General features: G+C 40.3%; 1 protein-coding gene across 4 annotated transcripts in view; it reads left to right on the top strand.

Annotated features, from left to right (window-relative positions):
- The window catches only part of PLCE1 (phospholipase C epsilon 1), a 346810-nt gene that overhangs the window by 222895 nt on the left and 99446 nt on the right, over positions 1 to 24469 (top strand). For all 4 annotated transcript variants that reach the window (XM_050959261.1, XM_050959258.1, XM_050959260.1 and 1 more), the window contains exons 5-6: positions 17707 to 17852; positions 20689 to 20947. In XM_050959261.1, coding sequence (XP_050815218.1) covers positions 17707 to 17852; positions 20689 to 20947 — 405 coding nt within the window. The remainder of the gene's footprint in view (positions 1 to 17706; positions 17853 to 20688; positions 20948 to 24469) is intronic.

Genomic DNA, 24469 nt, shown 5'->3' with positions numbered 1-24469 from the left:
GAAAGTGTTCTTAAAATGAAAACGTGTGCTGGGTCATCATCCAAGACTATATATGGCAGAATGCGGGTAAAACAAAGCAGGGGGACAGACACTTCCCCCTCAAGGAGTTCAGTCATCAATTTAATTAACACATTTTTTTAACGAGCATCATCAGCATGGAAACGTCCTCTGGAATGGTCGAAGCATGAAGGGGCATACAAATGTTTAGTATATCTGGCATGTAAGTACCTTGAAATGCTGGCTACAAAAGTCCATGCAAATGCTTGTTCTCACTTTCTGGTGACACTGTAAATAATAAGAGTGGCAGCATTATCTCTTGTAAGTGTAAACAAACTTGTTTGTCTTAGCGACTGGCTGAACAGGAAATAGGACTGAATGGACTTGTAGGCTCAGAAATTTTACATTGTTTTGTTTGACTGCAGTTATGTAACAAATTGCATTTGTAAGTTGCACTTTCAGGACAAAGAGATTGCACTATGGAACTTGTATGAAGTGAATTGAAAAATACTATTTGTACAGTGCAAATATTTGTAATAAAAATACACTTTGATTTCAATTACAACACAATATATATGAAAGCGTAGAAAAATATTTAATAAATTTCAATTGGTATTCTATTGTTTAACAGTGAGATTAAAACAGATTAATTTTTGAGTTAATTGCACGAGTTAACTGCAATTAATCAACAGACCTAATAATTAATAGTATGATCAGTTTGTAATGAGGTTAATGCCCAAAGTCCCCAATTAGGATTAGGTTCTCATTATACTGGATGACATACAATCATACAAGTGGACATGGTCCCTGACCCAGATACCTGACAACGTCATCTGAAAAAGACAAGTGAATGTGGCAGACACTAGGAGGAAAGGGGGAATAAAGGGAGGAGAAAGAGGGATCTAGTCTGAGTTGTCCAAAAGAGTATAAAAGCAAAAACAAAACAAAAAAATCCATCCTGCACTGAAATATGTTCTCCCATTGATGTGTTTTTATTTTACTTTCTTCTGGGGCAGTTATGGTGAATCATTCGAGGTCTTAGTTTCAGGTACAACATACAATATTCTACTATACATCAGCACATTTTTGAATCTGATGCAACTAAAAGTGCGGCGGGGGGGGGAAATCCCTGTATTTGTAATGTTTTCCTTTTGAAATTAATTGATGTTTGCATGATGTTTTCATAGTTGGTTTACGTGGCTCACTGCCTGTTTTTCCTTGTGGTGTTCTGTTGTATGTTTACTTCATAGTAGTTTGTTTTACGTTTGCAAGTTTTCAAAGTGATGATCTGAGTGGTATGAGAATATGTACCTGGAGTAATTTAAGAGCTGAGAGTTTTGTTTGTGGGACCCTAATGATTTTCTGAAGTTCATCAAGTTCTTGGATGCCATGACTTTGTAATCTACTGGGAGTATGTCTACACTGTAGAAGGTGGTGTGATTTTCTGCTTGGATGAGCGTGCTCATGCTAGCTTTAATCTAGCTAGCACACTAAAAATAGCAGTGCACGCATGTCCACATGGGCTTCAGAGCAGGCTGGCAATGCACATATGTACTGAGAAGCCAGTGGGTTGTACAGCCTCTCCACTGTGATAACAAAAGACCAGAGTCTGTTGGCAGTAACGCTGGTACAATTCCAGAGTATTTCTGGCATAACAGTCTAATCTGATGACTCCAGGATATATTGACTAGGGCTTTATTCATTGTTAAATCTGTTAAGAGTTTAATTCTGATCACAGTGAAAATAATTAAAGGAATGTATTGGAGAGCACCTCTTTCATTACAAATCAAGCACTCTACAACTATGTATAACAATTATATCAAATATACAGTAGTTAACAAGCAGTCCTTCAGATTTTCATAGTTTTCCAATGTTTGTGTGTTAATGTTCCCTTTCAGCTCTTACATCTGGGTTACATTATTGATATCTTTGCCTTCAGTTGAATTAAATAAGCATGACACTTATATAGCTTGAAAACTTCGTGAAAATGTATTAGCTGCTAGGTTAAATCTTTAGTTACGTCTCACCTACCATTTGATAGTCCTACATGCCAAAGAGCGAAGCATATTCATTCTGTGTAAGAAAATCATATTTTAGATTAAAAATATGAAGAGAGCACAGTGTCTCTCTCTCTCTTGTTACAGGGTGCAGCAACTCTGAGAATAATAAAATGGCAGCTGTCTCAACTCAGACGGAGGACCAGATTCTCAGCTGCTGTAAATGCGCATAGCTCCTTGACTTAATGGAACTACGCTGATTAACACCTGCTGACAGTCTGCCTAGAATTAGTAAAAATATAATATAGTGTAGGACCCGGAGAACAAAAGTATGATACAGTGGTATGTTCTATAGTTCGAATTGATTCCAGGTTCCTATAATTACCCAGATTTCACCCATTCCTCAATTTTCCCCAAAATAGAACATTCCTAAAATTTTACATTATAGCTTATTCCAGGTTTTAATTTTTCTAGGAAACTTTGGGGGAAAAAATCATAAGGAGTTTTAAAGTTAGGCTGCCAAATTCTGTGTTATACTGTGACCCATTTTAGCCACCCTGGAAATGCAAAAAGGGCCATAAAGCCAGTGGGTCCAGGTACTCTGACACATATACTGTCTGCTTGCAGTCCCCAGTGTATAGTGGAGGGAAGGCAGCATGGCCAAAGTGCCACTGAATTATAGCCATTGAGAAGCAGTCAAAACAGTTTCTTGGAGCCACAGGTAACTTGAAACTGCCTTAAATTTTGTCAGGGGCAAGGTCCAGAATAGGGGAGGCACAAAGATAAATTTGTGTACCTCACAGTGCCTCTAGGTATCTGCATCTAAGCATTTGAGAACAAAATTGAGGGTGTTGTGTACTGGATTTGGGAAGTGGCTTTCATCCCTGGCCGAAGACTTATAAAGTTCTCACTCTTATGCCTTTTTTGTGACAAGTAAAAAAATCCACTCTTTTTAGAAATCTGTATTTTGATGAGACTACTGAATTCTTACCTAGTTTGCTGTGATAGTCAATAATTCAGCATCACCATCTTAATAGCACATACTGAAACATGAATTTGGGTTATTCAGCTGAATATCCAGTTCCAACATTAATCTACCAGTTTCTGGTCCTTTGGGAGATTACTTCTTCCTTCTGTCTGGAGAGAGGGACAAGCAGAGACAGTGAAATATTTTTTGCTTCCTTTCTGTGAAAGCTAGGGGAAGGGACCAGATTAGGAAATGGAGAGATCTTTAGTAGTGAGGGAAGGGGGGGGGAGGAACAGGAAGCCATGGGGCAGGGATCTTCACTTTCTCTTTATGAACCTATGAGAGTGAACAGAGAAGATCCATTAAGGGCAGATTGTGCAGGGGACTCAGCAAAGGTGTACATATGGAAATCTTCACACCCCACCCCCACATTACAAAGAAGGGAGCTGGAGAGGGAGAGAGAAAGAAAGTGCACAAGGACTGAGGGATCTTCAGTACTCTTCTTCCCAGGAAGATTTCTTCAGGGACATGCTTCTCTCCTTCTCACTCAGGAGAAAGTAGGAGCAATGAGCATTCGTTCAGTGGATCTCTCTCAATTCTTCTTTTCTTGGACAGAGAGAGAGGTGAAAATCCCCTTATTCCCTGATGCACCCCACTCTTGTTGTATATGTATACCTGTGGAGGGGTGGGGGGCAAATTTAGAATTCTTCACCCACTGCATGCTTAAGTCAATAAAGAAAATGATTTAATGCATGGTAATCTATTTTCAGTTATTTATCATTTATTTCTCAACCTAAACTTGTAATGTGTTCCATATTGTGGTGCAGGTAAAGTGTGATATCTTAAAAACAAAACTCAGTTCAGGTAACCCAGAAACATTTACACTGAATGTAACTAAACTTATAGGAGGAGAGCAAGGATGAAAAGTTTCAGTATGAAAAGGTAACTTTTTGAAAAATTAAAAATGCCTGAAAACAAGTGAGGAATTAAAGTATCTTCTGAACTGTATCTCTTGTATGGCACTGCTACTTTGATACTATAATCGTGCATTAGGTTTGTCACTAATCTGCTTTCTAACACAAGTCTAATTATTTGTCAAATTTAAATAACTGATAGTTTTAATGGCATAATGTTTCAGGTTCTCATTATCATTCAAAACAAAATTAAAAAAAAATCAGGAGATACATGACCTAAAACTATCTAACGGGGGTTGCACTCACCTTTTGCAAGTGCCCCCTGGCTGAGCGCATGTACCTGCACTCTCTACCTGTTTGTGGTGGGTCTTCACGGACTCAGCCCTCTGGCTGAGTCACATACAGTCTGTCTGTGATAAAAGCAAAGCAAACCCTTTCGGGGTACAAGTCCAACAGGGACCTCTCCCAGTGCCCTCTATAATATCTCTCCGTTTGTCCCTGCTTTGGACTAGAGCAGTGCTCCAGGGCTCCTTCCCTGGAGGCAATGACTTCACCGTCTCAGGGTCTTTCTGACCCCAGCTCTTCAGCTGGGCCACTACATTCACTCCCCTTCTAGGGTACCTCAAAGTCCAGGCCCACCCTCTACTGCAGGTCCCAGCCCAGGGACCCTATGGATAGCCGTCATCCCTTTAAATAAACTGTGTTGCTGCTATAATTCCCTGGGCCAGTTCCCCATGGCTCCCGCACAGTCTTCACCCTTACCTCAGGGCCTTGTCCTGGTAGAGTCCCAGTAGCCAACCCAGAGCACCACTCTCCACCAACTCTAGCAAGAAACTGAACTCACTCTGCCCCTGCAGCTCTTCTTATACTAGCCTGCTGGGCCCTGATATCTGCTTCCCACACAGCCACTCTAGGCAACTCGGAGGACCTCTCTACTGCCCTTTTCTGGGGGCACAGTGTTGCCAGGCCACACGGTCTCCATCAGGGGGCCTCAGAGCCTAGTTCACCCTGTCACACTATCAGTTTACTGTAATAATGGAATGTAAATAAACATTGCTCCATCTTCAGTCAGCATTTTTTCACAATGCCGAAATGGGTTTGCATAATACTTTTTAAAAGATTATGTTGTACAAATATCAAACTGTTTTCAGTCCTTGTCCTCGTGTTTAATCAGGGAAGGGAGATTGTTCGTAACTCTGAAATGTTCATAACAACCATAACATTTTTGTTCAGAGTTCTTTCAAAAGTTTACAACTGAACATTGACTTAGTACAGCTTGGAAACTTCACTGTGCAGAAAAAAAATGCTGCTTTTAACCATCTTAATTTAAATGAAACAAGGACAGAAACAGTTTCCTTAACTTGTCAAATCTTTTTTAAACACCCCCTCCTTTTTTTAAAGTAGTTTACCTTTAACACAGTACTGAACTGTATTTACTCCCCCCTGCTGCTTGATTGCATACTTCTGGTTCCAAATGAAGTGTGTGGTTGGCCAGTCAGTTCTTAACTCTGGTATTTGTAACTCTGAGGTTCAACTGTATATGTCACTGGAGTTGTATGAAACAGCCTAAGCATATTGGTGAATCTGGTCCATCACGTTTCTCTCAGCAGTATTTTGACTTCAGAGAGAAGTGATAAAATTGCAGTTGCTTGATATGAAGAATGACTTTAGGATTCATAGTACACAGAATGAAATCACTTTTCAAATAGTGGAATGAATTTTTTCTTCTCATCACTATATAGTGCATACTATCTTGATGAAGATTCTTATTTTATATGCCTACAGTTTTAATATGTAGCTCAGTTTTATATTAATAATTGAACAGATTTGTTGCATACAGGACTATAGATTGAGACATTTATCCTTTGCAAAATGCAAAAATTCACCTCTAGTCTCGGTTTGAGATATTTAATGTACTTAATTACTCTGTCAGTATAAAAGTGTGTTTCCTACTCCAGTAAAATTACTATTAATTCAGCTGCACTTTATTACAGAAGAATATGCACCATTTATTTTTGTATACTAGGTTATAGAAGAGGCATGTGCTGTAATTTTATCCTGTGATAAACCTGTAAATTTGTTCATCCTTTCATTTACTAGCAACAGTATATATTATATCTCAGTGATGCAGATAATAGCACATATCCTAATTTAATTTTTTAAAATACATTATTGCTCCATCTATTGTGTTGCAAAAGGGTTAAAAATTCTTCAATTAAAGAAAAAAGAGCAGGGTAATGTCTTCTGCAGCATATTACTCTTTGAAACATGCCCCACAAAGACACTGAACTGGTGAAGAAGTCTTGCAAACATTTTAGGGGGGACAGAGTGTGGTTCACTGGACAGGATGATGGACTGGGAGTTAGAAAAACAAGGTTCTATTCCCAGTTCTGCCAGTATGACCTTAAGCAAGCCACTTCATCGCTCTGTGCCTTCATCCATTTACAGTGCAAGCTCTTTGGGGCATGGACACTTACACGATATGAATTGCTTAGTACAGTGCAGTTTCTTGGGCCTCTAGATTTTATTCTAATACAAATAATATATAATAATTTCTTCAGGTGCCAAATGTACCCATATGTGGCAGTGTCACAGAGCAACAACTCACCCCTGCAGCACCTCCTGTCAATCATCTTGGGAATTAGCTCTTCAACCTAGGAGTGCCCTCTGCAGGCCAGCATCCCACTTCCTGCTGGGTCCTAAGTCCCTCCTGGACTCCAGTGCCCCTTTCAGGCCAGGGTGCTGCTCCCTGCAGTACCCCACAGTCTCTCTGGCTCTCCTCTGCCCCCCAGGAACCCCCAACCCCTTATCCTCACCTAACTTCAGTCTTTGGCTACTGCCAGTCACCATCTAGCCCCTATTCACTGGGGCAGACTTCAGTATAATCACCACTCATCATCAGCAAGGAGGGTTTGGACCTGCTGCCTCTGCCTACCCTTGGGCTCCCCTCTGCAACCTCAGTATCCTTCTTGGCCTTTAAGGAGGCCTGCAGCCTGGGAGGTTTCCAGGCTGGAGCTCCCCAGCTACTCTGGCCTTCCCCCAGCCCTGTCCCACTGTAGGTACCTTTGTCAGTTCCCAGGCAGCCAGGCCCTTCTCCCTCAAGAGCTAGAGGAAGTGTGTGTCCGAGCCTCTGCTCACAGCCCTTTTATAAGGCTAGCTGAGGTCTGGTTGGGGCGTGGCCGCAGCTGTGCCTGCTTCACCAAATCAGGCTGGGAGCTGCTTCCCCCAGCCACAGTCCTCTCCTGGACTGTTTTAAACCCCTCAGGGTAGGAGCTTGTGACCACCCCGCTACAGGCAGGAAGCTGTATGTACTCTGCATTTCAGTTTTCTCACCAATGAATAGCTCTGACTCTATGAACTGTTGTCATAATTTTCATTGCTATTCAAACAAGTCAGAGATGAAGTGTATTATTAGGAGATAGGTATTTGTGATATTCTTTTTAAATGTATGTTCACTCTGGCTATGAAATTGAATGAATTTATTCAAATCAGGCTGGCATGCAATTTGAAAAATTGTAGTAGCCGTATAAGTATATCATGCTTGTAATAGTTCAACATGATTAATATGTACATTTTTGGAGGAGTCTTCTGATTTCATGTTCCTGCGAAATATTTCCTCTCTTCAGGTGCCAGTGCATTCACTTTCAAGCCAAAACAAACATGTATATTACTGATGTCTCTGTATTAGGTTCACATGTATCTACCTTTTAATTCTTCATATAGCAGAAATCTTGTCATATGTCAAATGAGAGAAAAATAATTTGATCCAATAACTTCTTAATATTGGAGACAAATTTGATATCCTTCTTGGAGGTGAGGGGGACATAGCCATTCAGCTATATCAGGTACTTATAATGCCCACAGAATCAAAATGTCTGAGTGCCTCGAAGTCTTTTATGTATGTATCCTTACAACACCTATGTGAGATAGGGAAATGTGAGTACTGATATCTGCTGTAGGTCAGTGAGCAGAATTACAAGAGGGGGGAAATGAAGTAATGCTCTCCCCAGGGCAGTTTCATTTCCTTTTGTCTTTTATTGATTCACACAGGATTCCAAACAAAAAGCAAAGTAATCAAAATAAATGAAGTGCTAGTTCATAAACAACCATTTCTGGTGCTATTTATTTAATGGGCATTGGGCTTCTATGGTGATAGAATGTAGGTTGAAACACTGATTCCTAATGTACATTTGGAAGTCAACTTTATGAAAGTGGTATTGCTCAATTTTCCTGGGTTCTCCCAGCCAAAACTATGGAATACAAAAAATTACACTGAAAGAAAATTAAATCTCAAAAGCTAAAAAATGTGAAAAATCAGGTTGCTTTAATTTGACCTATTGTGTGTATACATTTAGATAGTTTAGTGTCACATAGGAAGTCTATGGCAGAACCAGAAATAGCACCCAGCTCTTCTGGGTCCTAATGTGCCTTAAACACAAGGAAAAATTCTATTTATTCTGGAGCATTCTGCCTCATTCACACTGCATTCTGTGCCACTGCCTAAGGCAGAGGTCCTGTGGAACAAACAGTATGTAATTAAAAATTGTATCAATCCAAGTAATGAGAAATAACCTGAGAGCCCCTGAGAGGGTCCTTTTCCTGTGTTTGCTCAATCCTTTGTATTAGATCAGTGAAGGCAGTTGGCTATCAGCTGTGCACCACTTGTTGGTAGCTAAAATTGGGGGCCTTTCCAGTGCAGGGTCCACATCATAAGGATATATAGATCTGTCCTTAAATCATCCATCCAAAAAATGCCTTTACGCAGTAGGTGGCGGTTGTCAGGAATGTAGGAGTTGTGTTATTTGTAGACCCGTAAATGAAAAATTGCCAGTTATATAGAGTTGTGGGTTTTGGAGGGAGGAAGGGGAGTGGTGGTGGTGGTTCGGGGAGGGGGGGATTGTCTTGTTTTCTAACTAATAGAACACCATAATCTTTTCAGAAAGGTAACAAAGTCTCACTCATAGCTCTGTTAAAAGTGTTTTCTTTGTGAATCTAGTTACAGGAGTTGTTCAAGCTATTTATTTACATATCTTTTAAAAAATAAAAAAACAAAGGGAATTATGAAAATTGGAGGAGAAATCACCAAGACAGTCCTGCAATTTCAGGTCTTGAAAATGGGCAGCTTTGTTCATTGTAAATAAGGGTCTTCGGTTACCAAAGTATGTTCCATGATAGATTTATTACCGGCTTCACCTAAATTTGTCTATACAACTGTTGCAGAAATTTTGGCTTAAAAAAAGTGAAACACTGAATGATTCTCATTGACTTCAAAAATTCACAGTATAGTTGTGGTCAAATGCTGACGTAATTTTGCCTTTCTAAATAATATTAAACTTTAGAACTATTTGAAAAATAGCCATTTGTATAAGGAAAGCTACATCAGCAAAATAAGATAAGTGTAACAACCTAATAAAAATATTTGAAAAAACAATGAGATTTTAGTGTTAATTTAAATTCATCCAATAAATATATATATATATTGGCCAAACCCATAACATTTAAAATAAATGGAGAAAATACTAAAACAAGAGATAATCTTACGGTTACCACACAATCCTTTATTCAGTTTACAGCACAAACAATTAAAGTTTCAAAGAACCCCAAACCATATAGGTCTTTGTGAACTGCTACTATTAAGTTCATTGCTAAGCTACTATTTAAATTGCCAGGACAACTGACAAAGATCCTATTGTGCTCAGAGTCAAATTTAAATAGGGCTCTTGTAACTCTGTGAAAAATTCCAGCTGAGGCTTTGTATTGTTTCCAGTATGGCTGAAATTTGGCACAAAGCTGTGATGCAAAGTCACGTGAAAATATTATGTATATCTTAACTAATTATCTGTTTGGTTTCATTTTGTATAATTAGAAGCTAATATTAAATTTGTGTGGAGAGATATTGAGAGGTCCATTACTTTCTACCCACCTGAATGAAAGGGCAGTGCTAATAATCAACTCAAGTGGCTTGTGTTTCAATTTATGACTTACATGCATCTAGCTGTCATTATTATAGTGATCCAGCAAACATATGTTTTCTCGTCCTTTTTCAACTAATCAGTGCAGTGAAAATCTAATGATAGCATTGGTATGGTGATTCCTGTTGTGGAGCGAAGGGGTATTATAATGAGGGTTATGTAAACAGATCTGTGTGTGAGAGGAAATAAAATTGAGGAATCATATGTAAGACATGCATATGGAGGGCCACATGACCTGAACCTAAAGCTGTGATTGACACAGGAACTTGGAGGAATAAGTCTCAGTGTTAGTTAGCTCTGAGTACCCTTGTTGAACCCTTAGAGCTTGATTCTGATCTTAAGCATGTGTATCATCAACAGTGGAATAATCTGTGCATGTTTGAGGCCTATCACAAGTGCCACAGATTCTGCAGCCTCCAAAGAGACATTAGGCCAGTTATGTGCGGTTAACGTACCTATGCTTTAAGATCTCCTAAATGGGGTGTATGATTTGACCCAAATTAGGAGGGGCTAGCTCTATACACTTAGTTCACATCTTTCTATCTAAAATACACATTTCAGGAGGGCATTTTATGAGCCTTACTGATTCCATACACACTTTAATTAATAATATATCTAAGCTGCCTCTGAGGTGCAGTTAATGAATGGCTAGCTGACAGGCTACATGTGATTTTATACACATTTCAGCTAATTCAGAGATTGAAAATTCAGCATGATGCATTCCCAGAAAAACCTAGGGCCAGATTTTTAAAGTTATCTAGATGCTTAACTGACACTGCTTTCACACCAGAGACTGTAGTAAGGGGCCTTTGGGCCTAGTTCCCTTCCTCTGCTGCCACCTCTGTAACAGGGCCCCTTCTTCTCAGGGCTTGCTTTGTTATGCATATCCCAGGCTGAGGCCTCCATGGGAAAGATAGACCTACCTGGCCCATATGGATCCCAGGCAGTAGAGAGGGGTAGAACATCTGGGGAGCGCATCCTTGAGCCAGTACTTTCCTTGAGAGACCTAGAAGGGATCTATGTGGAGAAGGGGAGACACATAAACCCAGCTTCCATGAGGACAGGGGGATCACTAGCCACTTCAATATTTCCAGAGCAGTCTGTGAGCTCAAGTTCACTTGTGTGTCTGAAGCAGAATTATGGGGACAAACTCCCAAAAGGGAAATAAATAGTAAAATCAGTGCTGCTTCCCCAGCTCACATTCATGGAGTGCAACAGGACAGATAATCCTTCACAGAGTGCAGCATGGGAAATAATCCTCAGCACCTGATTCCCCTTCTCAACTTCATGGAATGCAGCAGAGTATATTAATACACAAAAGACCTGAGCATAGACATATGCTGATTCTTCCAGGTGTACATACACACACCTTACAAAAACAATTACAAGGATAATTCTTCCTCCTTTGAGGAGGAAGCCTGGCAGTCCAAATTAGAGTTGGAGAATCAAATAGTAAAATATATATATTTTTTAAAAGTAGAATTCGAATCTGTTGCATGCATGTATATGGGGCTTTGGTTCTTAGGAACAGATGCTTGGACAAATCAGTTCCCAAGCTCTCTTACAGTAGGAAGCTTTATGGGGAAATGAGGCTATTCATAGTAATCAGAAAAGTCAATTTATAATCCTGGCTCCTGCCAGACGCTACTGGAAGGAATACAGATTATATGGCAAATTGAAGTAGTCCCTAAAGTATAACAGGAGAAAATACCTCTTTGCAAGTAATAGCTAGAACAAGTGCGGAGTCAGTAACTACCCTGTAGTGTCTCAGAGCTATCTGCAGGTCTCCCAACAGCTCTGTCTGGAATTAGAGCCCTGATTTGTTCCAAGCTCTTTCAGTTTTGGAGCAGAAGAGCTTTGATCAGATGAGGCCACTGAACATTGTCCAGCGGAGGTACCTTAAGGAACTGTGCAAGAAACAGGGAAATAGCTTTGTCTCATTCACTGTCTCAGCAACCAGTGGAGAGGCCACAGCATGAATGAAATCATCCATCATATACTTCAGACTGGAGTGTTACAATTCCCCCTCCCTCCCAATCAGCTTTCTAGCCTCAGAGAATTAGGAAAAACAGAGCAGAGCCCTGTCTGAAACATCTAAATAAGTTCCTAACGGAGGCTTATCTTCAAAGCATTCCCATTTTACCATCCTCACACAATGTTTATGTTTTGCAGATGGATGGCAGCCTTTTTCTTTTCCTAACTTTGATCATAACCATTTGATCTTTCATGTCCTCCCAAGGTCTCTCTCTCCAGCATCATGGTAGCAATAACATTGACTTTAGGGAAGACGGAGATTCACTTATCTCTTCCGAGATGATTTTTCTGATTAGGGTTCTGTTCAGGGAGAAAGCTGAAGCAAAGGTATAGAGTGATATGGTTCAGGACAAATATATGGTGCCAGGGCAATGAATCGTATGCCTGGGCTGTGGATGAATACTGTCAGGTACCAGGTCTTCTCCCAGAAGAATGTTACTAGAAGATTAAGATGGCCATAATGGAAAATAAATGATGTCACGGAAACAAACATCCAATTTTTACTGGAACCCATTGGGAATTCTGATCTTATACACAGGTATGATTCAGTGATCCAGAATTCATATGATACCTATCTAATAATTGCAGGTATTCCCATCACCATATCTCATCCTTTGGCAATGATCTGTCTCTAATTTTACATTATCTGCTCCCACAAATGGTGAATGCAGAAAATCAGATTTGGTTTTGTTTTGTTTTTTATTTTAAGGGATTTTCCCAATTCATTTGAGGGATTGTGTACCAGAACTAAAGACCACAACATCCATGAGCTGGAACACAATGATTCATTGAGGTTTTGGAGTACTTTTCCTTCCATAGATAAGACTTGTTCTAGTCATGGCAGTTAATGTGTCTAATAGGGTTTTCATAATAACTAGGAAGAACATAACCAACCTCACCCTAGAGAGAGTGAGTCTTTGAGCAGAGTTACCTTTCTCTATATGTACTGCCTGACAAGACAGAGAAGAACACCAAGATATACGTGGCAAAAGTCAGATTAGCAGTGTGGCTCCTTCACCTAGAAATAGATCCCTCATCATAAATCAATTTGAAGGATTGGTGATTGACTTCTTTGCATATGGAAACATAAATAAGGTGCCCTGTGGTTTCTCTGCATGTCAGGACCAAGAATGTGAAGCACTGAATGACCTTTCTCAAACCTGGGCAAGGTCCCTGCTATATGATAAGAGCACGGGAACAAGTTACCCAGGTTATGCTCTGCAAGATAAAGAGACTATAGTTTTCAGGCCTGATTGAATCTTCAGATGTCTGTATCTCACAGAGGAGGTCTGATATAAAATAAAATAAAAAATACTCCATCTGGGACCAGAAAAATTTAAAATGAATACTTTGATGAAGTGATTTTTGTTCACATGGGTCCCAAAGGAGAAGTCAACAAATAGAAATTATTCTATGGGATTGTGCAAAATAACTTAATTACCATATTAAATCAATGGAACATAGGCTTGAGTTCCTCCAGGAGGGCTTTGTTGTGCATGTGTAAGAGAGTCCAAGAAAAAAGGCCATGTCTGTGTAATATAATAATCTCAGCCTGTCCAAGAAAAGAAACTTTTGTACACATCCCAACATTATATGCTCCTTAGGGCATAAACTTTATTTCAATCTCACAAGGTCAGGTATGACCTTGGAACCTGATTTTGCTCCTTACAATACTACCCCAGATTGAACACCTGCAGGAGGTACCATTATACTTGCTGTGCATTGGGTAGCCTCCTAATGGCTATTATCGCCAATCAGATGAATTTTTATTTTAAGGCGCTTCCTCTGATGAGACCCAATATCGTACCTTTAATTCAGACAGGAAGTTCTCTCAACTGTCATTGCATTCATTTCCTAAGTAAATTCAAGATACATTCCTCCTTCAGTTAAGCATCAAAGTCCTATCTTTAGAAGTGCTGATAATCCTGTATTGAGATCTTCTAGACAGCCAAATGGGCATCAGTACATAGGTTCACCAGATTCTGCACATTGGTCACCTACCTTGGTCATTGTCATTTCCTGTCTTTTGGCAGAAGTTTTCTCTGTGCCTTACTGTCTAGGAGAAGATAGAGGAGTCAACATTTAAAAGATGATCCTGCTTCTACCTTAGAGTCACACTGATGTGAAAATAACATTGTAACAGATTTGTGGTCCTTTGTACAAAGAATAGGAAAATTTGTCCATGCTTACCTGAAAATTTCCTTTTTTCTGGTAATAAGGTCCACAGATCCAGGCCACCTTGGAAACAAATGGATCATTCAGAATAGAGTTGAACATTGATATTAAAGGATTTCGATTTTTTGTCATTAGATAGAATGTATTATGCTCTGCAGTTGGAGAAATTGCTGTGCTTTTTTTCAAAGTCTATTTAACATAATCTGTAATTTAGGAAAGCAAATGTGAGTCATGTGGAAGTTATCTCAGATGCAGGGAACTTCAGGAAGTGAGGCATTCCCCTGCTGCCAGTGACTAACAAGTTCTGGTTCTACCCCCAAGATGGAAAGAAACTGAAATATTCATTCTAACAGATCTGTGTGCCTTATTACTCAAAGGAAGGACATTTTCAGATAAGCAGAGACAGATTTTCCTATTCTTATTTGTTACATTGTGTTTTTAAACAGTTAATGAAAGAAGATAATTTAATGGATATTGCTTTTAAATAATCTGAATAAATATTGTGGCATATTATGGAAAGGACAGTGTGGCACGTATCTCTGTGAAATGAAAGACATGTTGCACTTCAATTTAGCAACTGAGGCGATCCAGATGCCATCTCTCAGCCAAAATTCTAACTGGTCATATGCTTTACACTTTATTAAATTACTTATTACAGGATGCACCGTGAAATGTTGTATCTCTAATTACATAATTTTGCAATACATATTAGGTACTATACAAAATTTGTAATTGCAACAGGAAATGAAATTGGAGTATTAATTTTGTACATTCTGCTTTGTGGTCAAACAAATGTTAGCTATACTGTTTGCAATATTGCTCAAGCATTGTTTATTTCATGAAATGTCTTCATTACTGTTCCAGTCTGGTTAAAGAATAACTAGAATACCCATTTCGGACTAAACCGCTAGAAAAAGGCATATATTAGACCAAAAAAATGGGCCTAATCCATAGCCCACTGAAGTCGATAGGAGCTTTTCCACTGACTTCAGTGAGCTTTGGATCAGGCCCTATGTGCATAAATAAGTCTAATCTGTAAAGTCCATAAAGGTCTGGATTATGGGCCTAGACACCTATAAGATCTTCTGTATAGAAATATACTAGACAATAGTGATAATCAGTAGCAAACATCAGTATATATCAGCAGTTGTGCTGTTCGTGTAGTACACAGAAATGCACATACTTGTATTAATTCAAATTTTTATTTTCTTTTTTTCCCTGAAGAAGAAAACTGAGGCCTCCTTAATCTTGTAGCATTTTTATAAATACATGCAATAGGTGAGAATCTCACCCCTTATTACTCTGGGTAAAAGGACACCAGTAGTGTCATTGGGTGCTAACAGTTTCAGATCCATCTGAGAGAGAATTCCTCGTGCACAGGAATTGTGGAAGAAACCTGATGTTGGAGGCAAGCTGGGGATGGGGGTTGTGGTGGGAAGTGTTCCGAGAGCAGAGTAGCAGCACCTGACACTGGAGAGATTCTGGGTTGTGCTGCTGCCCTTAGGCAGGCATGAAAAGGCTGTTGTAAATTAGATAGCCTTCAGGGACTGTCTAAATTATGCAGCTCCTGGAGCAGCCCAGAATCAGGTGTGGCTTAAAACCACCTCAACCCTCTCTCCATCTGTGAGTTCTATGCTGCAGCTCTTAGAGGCACAGCATAGCATTTCACCTCTGTGTACAGCCCTTTTTGAAAATATACTTACTTGAGTGTGTATTTATTTGAAACATAGAACTGTTTCTGCCTCCTGAGTAAATTAGGGATTCTTTACAACGTGCATTAGCCCACATCAGAGGGGTATAGATTCTTGTGCACACTAGTGTGTCATGCACTAACGTACCCATGTGGGACCCTGCTGGCACACATTGTAAGTTCCCTAGTGCATGTTAATATAGTACTGTTTGAAATGGGACTCCAGAAACATGCACCAGGGAACTTTTAGTGTGTGCCAGCAGGGGTCCACGTGGACTAGTTAGCGCGCAACATGCTAGTATGCATTGGAGTTCATGCATCTCTGTTGTGGGCTAATGCACTGCAGTTTTAAAACACTGACAATATATAGGAACATTTTTTGCACCTCATTGACTTACTTTCCCCTTGTTAATTTATTTAAAGAGAGAAGCTTAAATGTAAAAATACATTTGAATGATGCTGAAAATGTGACACAAGCCAATAACAAAGCTAGTTGGCTGGCTGGCTTGCTTTCTTTCTTTCACTGTTGAATTTAGGGTAAAGCCATAACTTTGCATTTCCTGAATTTTGCTGGTTTCTATCAACCATAATATTACTTACACAATCTTTCATTAATAGTATAGTATGTTAATACAGTTCAACATTAAGAAAACGGTGGAACTTGACTTTCTTGCACTTGATTAAATTGGGCATCAGAAAGATTGAAAAGCAAGAGAATAATCTTATTCGTAGTTCTTGCTTTTACTGTATTTGCTGTTCTCATGACCCAGAATGAGGAACAGAGAATACTGTGTCTGTATAGGCTCAGGAAAATGTAGTAATGTATATAACCTTATGTGTTTTCATAAATTGTTTTCAATTCAACGAATTTTCAGTTAATTTCACGTTTGGTTTGTGTCTTTAAGTATATCAGTAGGACATTAAATACAGATTTCTTTCGCTGGAGGAAGCTAGTGGTCTCAATTGTTTTGTGAAGCTCTCATCACTCTGGTAATAGCTATAAACACATAAATCATTGAAGACCAAAAGAAGAATGGAACTCAATATCAGTCAACAGATCACATTTATTACTTTATGATTAAAAATATTTCTACAGTGATAAAAAGCAACCCCTAGGGAATCATACTGTAAAAAGAAACAGTTGGTTTAAATTAGATTTCCATGTGAAATATATCTATTTTTTGTGGATGTTGTGGGAAAGTAAACTGAAAATTTTCGGTGTGGCAAATATCTATGCCTGACCAGATTTTAAGTATGAACAGAATCATATAGATTGCTGAATTCTGAGGCTGGGATAAATTACCAAAAAGAACTTGACAATAAGGTCAGATTTGGAAAGTGGTATTTTCTGCTTCATTTCTTATATAACAAATAGCTATAGTCACTAATTATTAAACGTACTTAGAGTATATTGCAGTGAACAAATCTGCACATCAAGAAAAAATATATACAAATGCCAGCAAAAAATATTCTCTAATTTATAAACTGCCGCTTCTGACCTGTTGCCCAAGTTGAATAAAATGGGTTATCTTATCTAAGGCTAAAATTTTCAAAGCCACGTAGGAGATTTAGGTGCCAGTTCCCATTGATTTTAGTGGGAATTGGTCTTGCAAATCCTTTAGGCGGCTTTGAAAATCTTAGCCCTAGTCTACAACACAGTGTCTGTTATTGTTCAGCATTTTGGGTTTAAAATAAATAACTTTTAAAAGCATTTTGAGATTCAAATACTTTGCATATATGTGTGTGTGATATGTATATACATATGGTATTTATAATATATGTGGTGAATGTTTTTGTGTGATTTTATTGTGTGTGGGTATATATATAATTTGACGAAATATCTTATTTTCCCTCCGATAGAGACAATTTAAAAATAAATATGTATTCATTCTATTTCATTAAATGTTCCAAATAACATAGCCATGGCTGATTTCTTGTACTGTACATTTTGTTTTATTAGGTGAGCTCTTGGGTTACGTGGTTGATCCTTACTGCCGGTTCTATGGAGGAGAAACGAGAAGTCTTCTCATATTTAGTACATGTGGCAAAATGCTGCTGGAACATGGGAAACTACAATGCTGTAATGGAATTCTTGGCAGGGCTTAGGTACTGGCAACTCATTTTTACATAAGGAAGTTTCAGAGATAGAGATTAAACTACAGCTTTTATTAAGCACAAATCCCCTCTGAAGGACAATGTGTGGCATTGAATCAATCAGTCTGTTGAGCAGTATTCTGTTGCTAAGTCACATCATTTCATCTTTTGAATTTCTCATAATTATTCTGGAAAAATTAAACATGGTGAAAGACAGACATTTCTCAGACTGCTCAGGAGACATCATCATCTATCCTGGTACATGCTAAATATGTTAAATTGAAAACATGGAGATACATTTTTCAAATAGATGATTTAAATGAGAAAAGAAGAGTGTAAAAGCAGTTCTGTTTTAACTATGTGTAACCCACTACAGCTACTATAGTCTTAGGGTTGGAGTTTCAGTAACAAAGGTAGTGAAACTATAAAAGTTAAATGGGTTATCTTATCTTATAATAAAATAATATTATAATAATAAAATAATATTATTATAGGTAAAAAAAAATGTCAAATAAAGCTCCTTCCTTAGGTCAGTCCATTTTACCTACAGTAACTGCTGCTGGGTTCTCAGAACAGTAGGTGATCTTACATACAGTATATAATGAATTTTTTTGTAGTAGAAAGAGTTAAGTCTAAAGTTCCAGCCTCTTAACTCTGACTTTCCTTGTATTTTGTGTTTGCATAGCAAACTTTTAATATGTTTTTACTGCAGCTTTTTGTGGTTTAATAAGCACACTCGTGCTGTTAGTTTACATTTTTAATATATGAAACACATTCAAAGCACTCACAAACACAAGAGGCCTTGTCTTGAAGAACATATCCACAGCCTCCCAGGCCATGTAAGCCTGAGAAGGCTGTGAATCGTTGTTCTACGACAAGCTAGCCTGTTCAAGGAGAAGTCAAAACTGTAATAAGAGTTTAATTATGTCTCTTGTGAGTGCACTGCATGAGGGAAGGGGAGGAAAGGAAGGGTACTGCCAGAGCTTTATGCAGTGGACAAGGAGATAGTGCTGGGTGGTATATCTTGTATTAGCTGTCCTGTAGCACTGCTGGTGTGCAGGGTGCGGAGGGGTGGAATTGCCAGGGCTCTGCCCAAACATGTTCCACTGAGGAAACTTCTAGCAGTGCTAATGTATTCTCTCGTGCAGTCCTAAAACCATTTTTGTTTGGATATAAACATTCCTTTGAGCATCTACAACACAAACACTGCCGCAGCATGCTAGTGCACGAAAGCTGGAAAGTGAAACTAAGTAGAAACAAAAGTGAAATTGTTTATTTTAAGTTTATTTTCATTGTCCAATCTAAGGGAAATGCAAAAAATGTAATAATCAACATTAATTATTTAAAATCAATTTTGAAAATTACTTCACTTTTGCTTATCTAAAGATTACTAATAATACAGCATAGGAAATGTTATGTACGGATAGGTTTATCATGACATTGTTCCTTTAACTATCTCTGATTTTCTCCCACTACTCTGTTTTTAAGGCAGTGTAACAAGATAAATGTAAAAGTTTCCTCTTTTCCTTCCCAAGCTGCTGTGCCTAACTCTCTTAGATTCTATTGAAAATCCCAGCTGTAGCTCCAACAATATCTAGATCTCATTACTCAGCTTTGCATGTTCATTTTGGTGTTCAATTATTCAAAAGGAAAAAATTGCTCTATTAGCCTGTGCTTTTTTAGGAATACCCAGCTGAATTTGTCTCATTCACTTACAGGGGTCGGCAGCGTGTCCATACATGGACACAAGTGTCCGTGGTAAAAAATTTGAGGTCCATGGGAGCGCTCACCTCAGGTAGCTCTCCACAAGCAGTTCCCTGTCCGTGGTGTTGCTGGCAGAGGTGTGGCCAGACACCTGGTGGCTCTGCAGGCACACTGCCTCGGTTCCCCCTACCCAACTGCTGACTCCACGGCTCCCAGCCTATTGGTCAGAAACCACTGTCAATGGGAGCTGTGGGGGGCGGCGCCTGCAGACTGAGGCAGTGTGCCTGCAGAGCTGCCTGGCTGCACGCGCCTCCACCAACAACAGCAGGGATGGGGAGCTGCTTGCGGGAGTGGTGGTGAGCCACCTGAGGTGAGCCTCCCTGCAAGCGGCTCCCCGTCCTTGCTGTTGCTGTGGAGGCACGGCTCTGCATGCTGCTTCTGTCCCCCTCCAGCGCTGACTCTGCGGCTCCCAGCCCATTGGTCAGGAACCGTGGCCAATAGAAACTGCGGGGGCAGCACCTGCAGACGGGGCAGCATGCAGAGCCCCCTGGCCGCGCCTCCACATAGGAGTTGGAAGGGGGACATACCGCTGCTTCCGGGAACTGCTTGAGGTAAGCGCTGCATGGAGCCTGCATACACACACGCCCATGCCCCACTCCCCTGGCCCAGCCCTGATTCTTCCTCCTGCCCTTCGAACACCTTGGTCCCAGCCAGGAGCACCCTCCTACACCCCAAACACCTCACCCCCAGAGCTAGCCTGGAGCCTGCACTCCCAGCTGGAGCCCTCACACCAGCCCCTACACCCAACCCCTGCTCCAGCCCAGAGCCCCCTCTGGTACCCTGAAGCCTCATTTCTGGCCCCACCCTGGAGCCTGCATCCCCAGCCCAAAGCCCATGTCACTTCGCATACCCCAACCCTCTTCCTCAGCCTGGAGCCCTCCCATGCCCCCCACCAATGTCTGTCACTAAGTCCAATAATTTTATCAAGTGTTCGTTGCGCAATATGGTGGTGCTGACCCCTATTTCTGAATAATTCTAATGAAAGTAAGACTAATTTTTTTTAATAGAAGAGATCAGCTTCTGGGGTTGAACTTCAATGTAAACTTTGTTTTCTTACAAATGTTTTGTTGTCTATTTGCAATAGGTCTAGAAAAGTTTTAAAAATGTGGCAGTTCATGGATCAATCTGATATTGAAACCATGCGAAGTCTGAAGGATGCTATGGCACAACATGAATCATCCTCTGAATATCGGAAAGTGGTAAATCGTGCTCTGAATATTCCAGGCTGTAAAGTAGTTCCTTTCTGTGGTGTATTTTTAAAGGAGCTTTGTGATGTTTTAGATGGAGCAGCAAGCCTCATCAGACTTTGCCCACAGTATAATTCCCAGGATGAAACATTAGAGGTAAATTATTATGAGATCGCATCGATGTTCTAAATGGTTACATGCCCACATCCTGTATACAGTGAAAATGGCTCCCTACCAAATTGTAGATGATAGTGAAATTATTATTTGACATTTATTGAAGATGACAATTGATCAAATCCCTTCTGTTCAATGCAGTTGATTAAACTTTTTGTGGCTTTCTCTAAACCAAAGTGTAATCCATGGTATCAAATCTCAATCCAGTTATACAATAACAACTCATATTCATTTTTTTAAAATTAATTTAAAGTGGTTTGTTTACATATAGGAATGACAAATACATTGCAACTACAACTGCAATGAACAATGAACGTATATGCCAAAGAACCTCATTCTGTAAGATGCTAAGCACTTCCTTTAAAGGATAGTGCTCTTAACTTCTACTTAATTCAATAGTAATAGAGGTAAATAAGAGTTCAGAACCTCAGTGTTTCAGACCCTTAATATATGAAAAGAAGCAATTCTTCGAGTATGTGTCAGTGTGGATCCTGAGGTAGGTGCTCAGGCATGCAAGCCTGGAATCTTTTAATAGCAACGTCCGGCAGGGCCGTGAATTCAGCCCTGTGCTACTTCGTGCTCTCATGCAAAGACATAAAGGGTGGAGAGGCCCTGACCTTCTCTCAATTCCTTCTTAGTGTCTGTGGCAGTGAGACAGACCTGAAATTTGTCTGACCTACTTCTGGTTTCAGAACCCTTTTTCAGTGAAGAAACCCTTCTGCACTTCTCCTTTTAATTAGATCCTTCATCTTAGACTTTTTTGTTGGGTATTCATGAAAAAAAGAAAGAGAGCAAGCAATTAGGACAGACATGGGGGAGACCCCCCCGTACAGCAGAGTGAGGTGCTTTGTGCTAATCTCTAGCTATGGCAGGCTCAAAACCCACTATGTTTAATGTGTGCCCTTCCTGTTATGGTTTCATGCATCTCATAGATGAACGTAGCAGATTGATAGGTTCCAAGGCCAGAAGGGACCATTGTGATCATCTAGTTTGACCTCCTGTATAACACAGGCTATAGAACTTTATCAAAATAATTCCATTTGAAATAGAACAGATTTTTTAAAATCTAAATATAATTTTATAATTGCCAGTGATAGAGACTCTACCCTAAGCTTTGTTAGATTGTTCCAGTGGTTAATTACCCTCACTGTTAAAAATTATATGCCTCATTTCCAGTCTAAATTTGTCTAGCCTCAACTTCCAGTCTGTTTTGCCTTGGTAAAGGTTACATCACCAACAAATGTTCCATCTGCCACTCCTTTTCAACCCACACCTGGAAATCCCAAGACATGAGGCTCAAACATGAGGGGCCACCAAATGAAATTAATGGGCAGCAGTTTTAAAACAAATAAAAGGAAGTTCTTCACACATCTCGCAATGTACTTGTGGAACTCCTTGCCTGAGGAGGTTGTGAAGGCTGGGACTATAACAGTGTTTAAAAGAGAACTGGATACATTCATGGAGGTTAAGTCCCTAGCCTCTGTTTGTCATAGGGTAGAGATGGATGGCAGGAGAGAGATCACTTGATCATTACCTGTTAGGTTCACTCCCTCTGGGGCACCTGGCATTGGCTATTGTTGGTAGACAGGATACTGGACTAGATGGACCTTTGGTCTGACCCATTACGGCCATTCTTATGTATGGTCTTAACTGCCCCTCTTGGACCTATACATGAAGATAGCTTCAGATTCAGGAGCACCAGATCCAAGGAGATTGTGTTCATTGATCACCCTGTCTATATCAGGCACCACATCTCTGGCTCCAGTAGGGAAAAGAAGCCAAAAAATGGTGCCAATACCATTGTCACCAGTGCTGACATCACCAACAGCAACTGACTGCATTGACATCATCTTCAGGACAGAGAGACCTGGCACTGCCTTCTGAGATGGAGAGGCACTCCACCACCAAGCACAAACACAGCAATCAACTGGTATCAAAGTCGGTTTCTGCAGAGAGAAACAAGGACTAGAAAGAAGCCCTTGAAATCCTCAGCATCGATAAGGCATAGTGTCATGGCACCAGTGAGACCAAGAGACCAGATGGTTGCACTAGTACTGACACTGATACAGCGAACTGCTCCAGTACTGATCCTGAAACCAGAACCCTTCTTGGTATCAAGACATTCCTTCAAAAAGCACCCCTCATGACTCCTCTTGGTGCCAAAACAAGCCTAGACACCAATACTGATACTGGAACCAGGCCATTCCTTCTCCCTGACCTCAGGCAAGGAACTGTTGTCCAAGAGGAAAGGACAGTACCTGCAAGGGTACTCTGAAGGTATGTGGTACAGAGCCCCTGTGCAGGACTGGGAATGGATGGGACACCCACAGTTTAATCAGGAGCAGTACAACTTGCTGTACTGACTTTACTGAGGCCCTACCTTTCCACTGGTCCCGTAGCAGGGCCTCTTCCCAGGGCTCAGAAAAGAGGAGATGATCTTGGTCACCATCAGCAATGCATGCTTCAGCACCCTCACCAGTACTGCATGGACCTTCCAAAGACATGGTGGAGTTAATAAGAGAGACACTCCAGCTGCCCTTCCCACCTAAAGAATTCTCCTCATACCTGGATGAATCAGCCATCATAGCCCCAACACTGGCGGTCAGTGACTTCCAGTCTTTCCTGGAGTTGCTGCCAAGTATAGCTGACACATTGGACATGGAAATGATGGTGTTCCAGGAAGACAATCATAAATTATTTGACAACCTCAGCAGCTCAATGCCCACAAGAATTGCCCTCCCAGTCAATGAGGACATTTTAGACTCAGTGAAGGGTTTGGGGCATATCCCTACCTCACTCCCTTCTGTCTTGGAAGCAGCTGGAAAAACACTGCCAAGTCCCACCCAGAAGTTTTGATTACTTTTATGTCCATCTGACACTGCTCATCATCTCTGCAGTTCAGGAGAGGTGTAGATCCACTAACAGGACATTTGTGGAAGGAAAGCATCTCTCCAATTTTGCATTACAACCAATATGGTGCTGTTTGCAAAATACAACTTTCTGATATGGGAGAGGGTGGCTTCCTTCCTATCTCAACTCCCACAGGTATATAGGGAAGAACTGAGACATGATCAAGGAAGGGCAGATGATAGCCAAGACAGCACTACAAGTGGCAGTGGATGAATCCAGTATAGCTGCTTAATTTACCTCCACAGCAGTCGTAAGGCACCAAGTCTCCTGGGTTCAGGCATCTGGAGTATCAAGGGAAGTCCAGGCTACAACTGAGGACTTACCCTTTGAAGATATGCATTTAAATAGCCCATGAAAGGAAGAGGCTCTGCACTGTCTCAAGGATTTCAGACCAACACTCAGCTTTTTGGACATTTATACCTCAGTACCATATTGCAAACCCTTCTAGTTAGTACCAGCCATTTCAGAAACTGAGACTGTCATCTTTCTCCCATAGCTGCCAGCCTGAGTATTCATCCAGAAAGTGACCTCACTGTTCATGGAGGCACCCCTCCTCCCCCTTCTGTGTTACAAATCAATCTCTCTCTACTCCCC

This window comes from Gopherus flavomarginatus, chromosome 6 (assembly GCF_025201925.1).
Source record: "Gopherus flavomarginatus isolate rGopFla2 chromosome 6, rGopFla2.mat.asm, whole genome shotgun sequence".
Classification (NCBI taxonomy): domain Eukaryota; kingdom Metazoa; phylum Chordata; order Testudines; family Testudinidae; genus Gopherus; species Gopherus flavomarginatus.
This window is presented reverse-complemented; position numbering and strand designations above follow the sequence as displayed.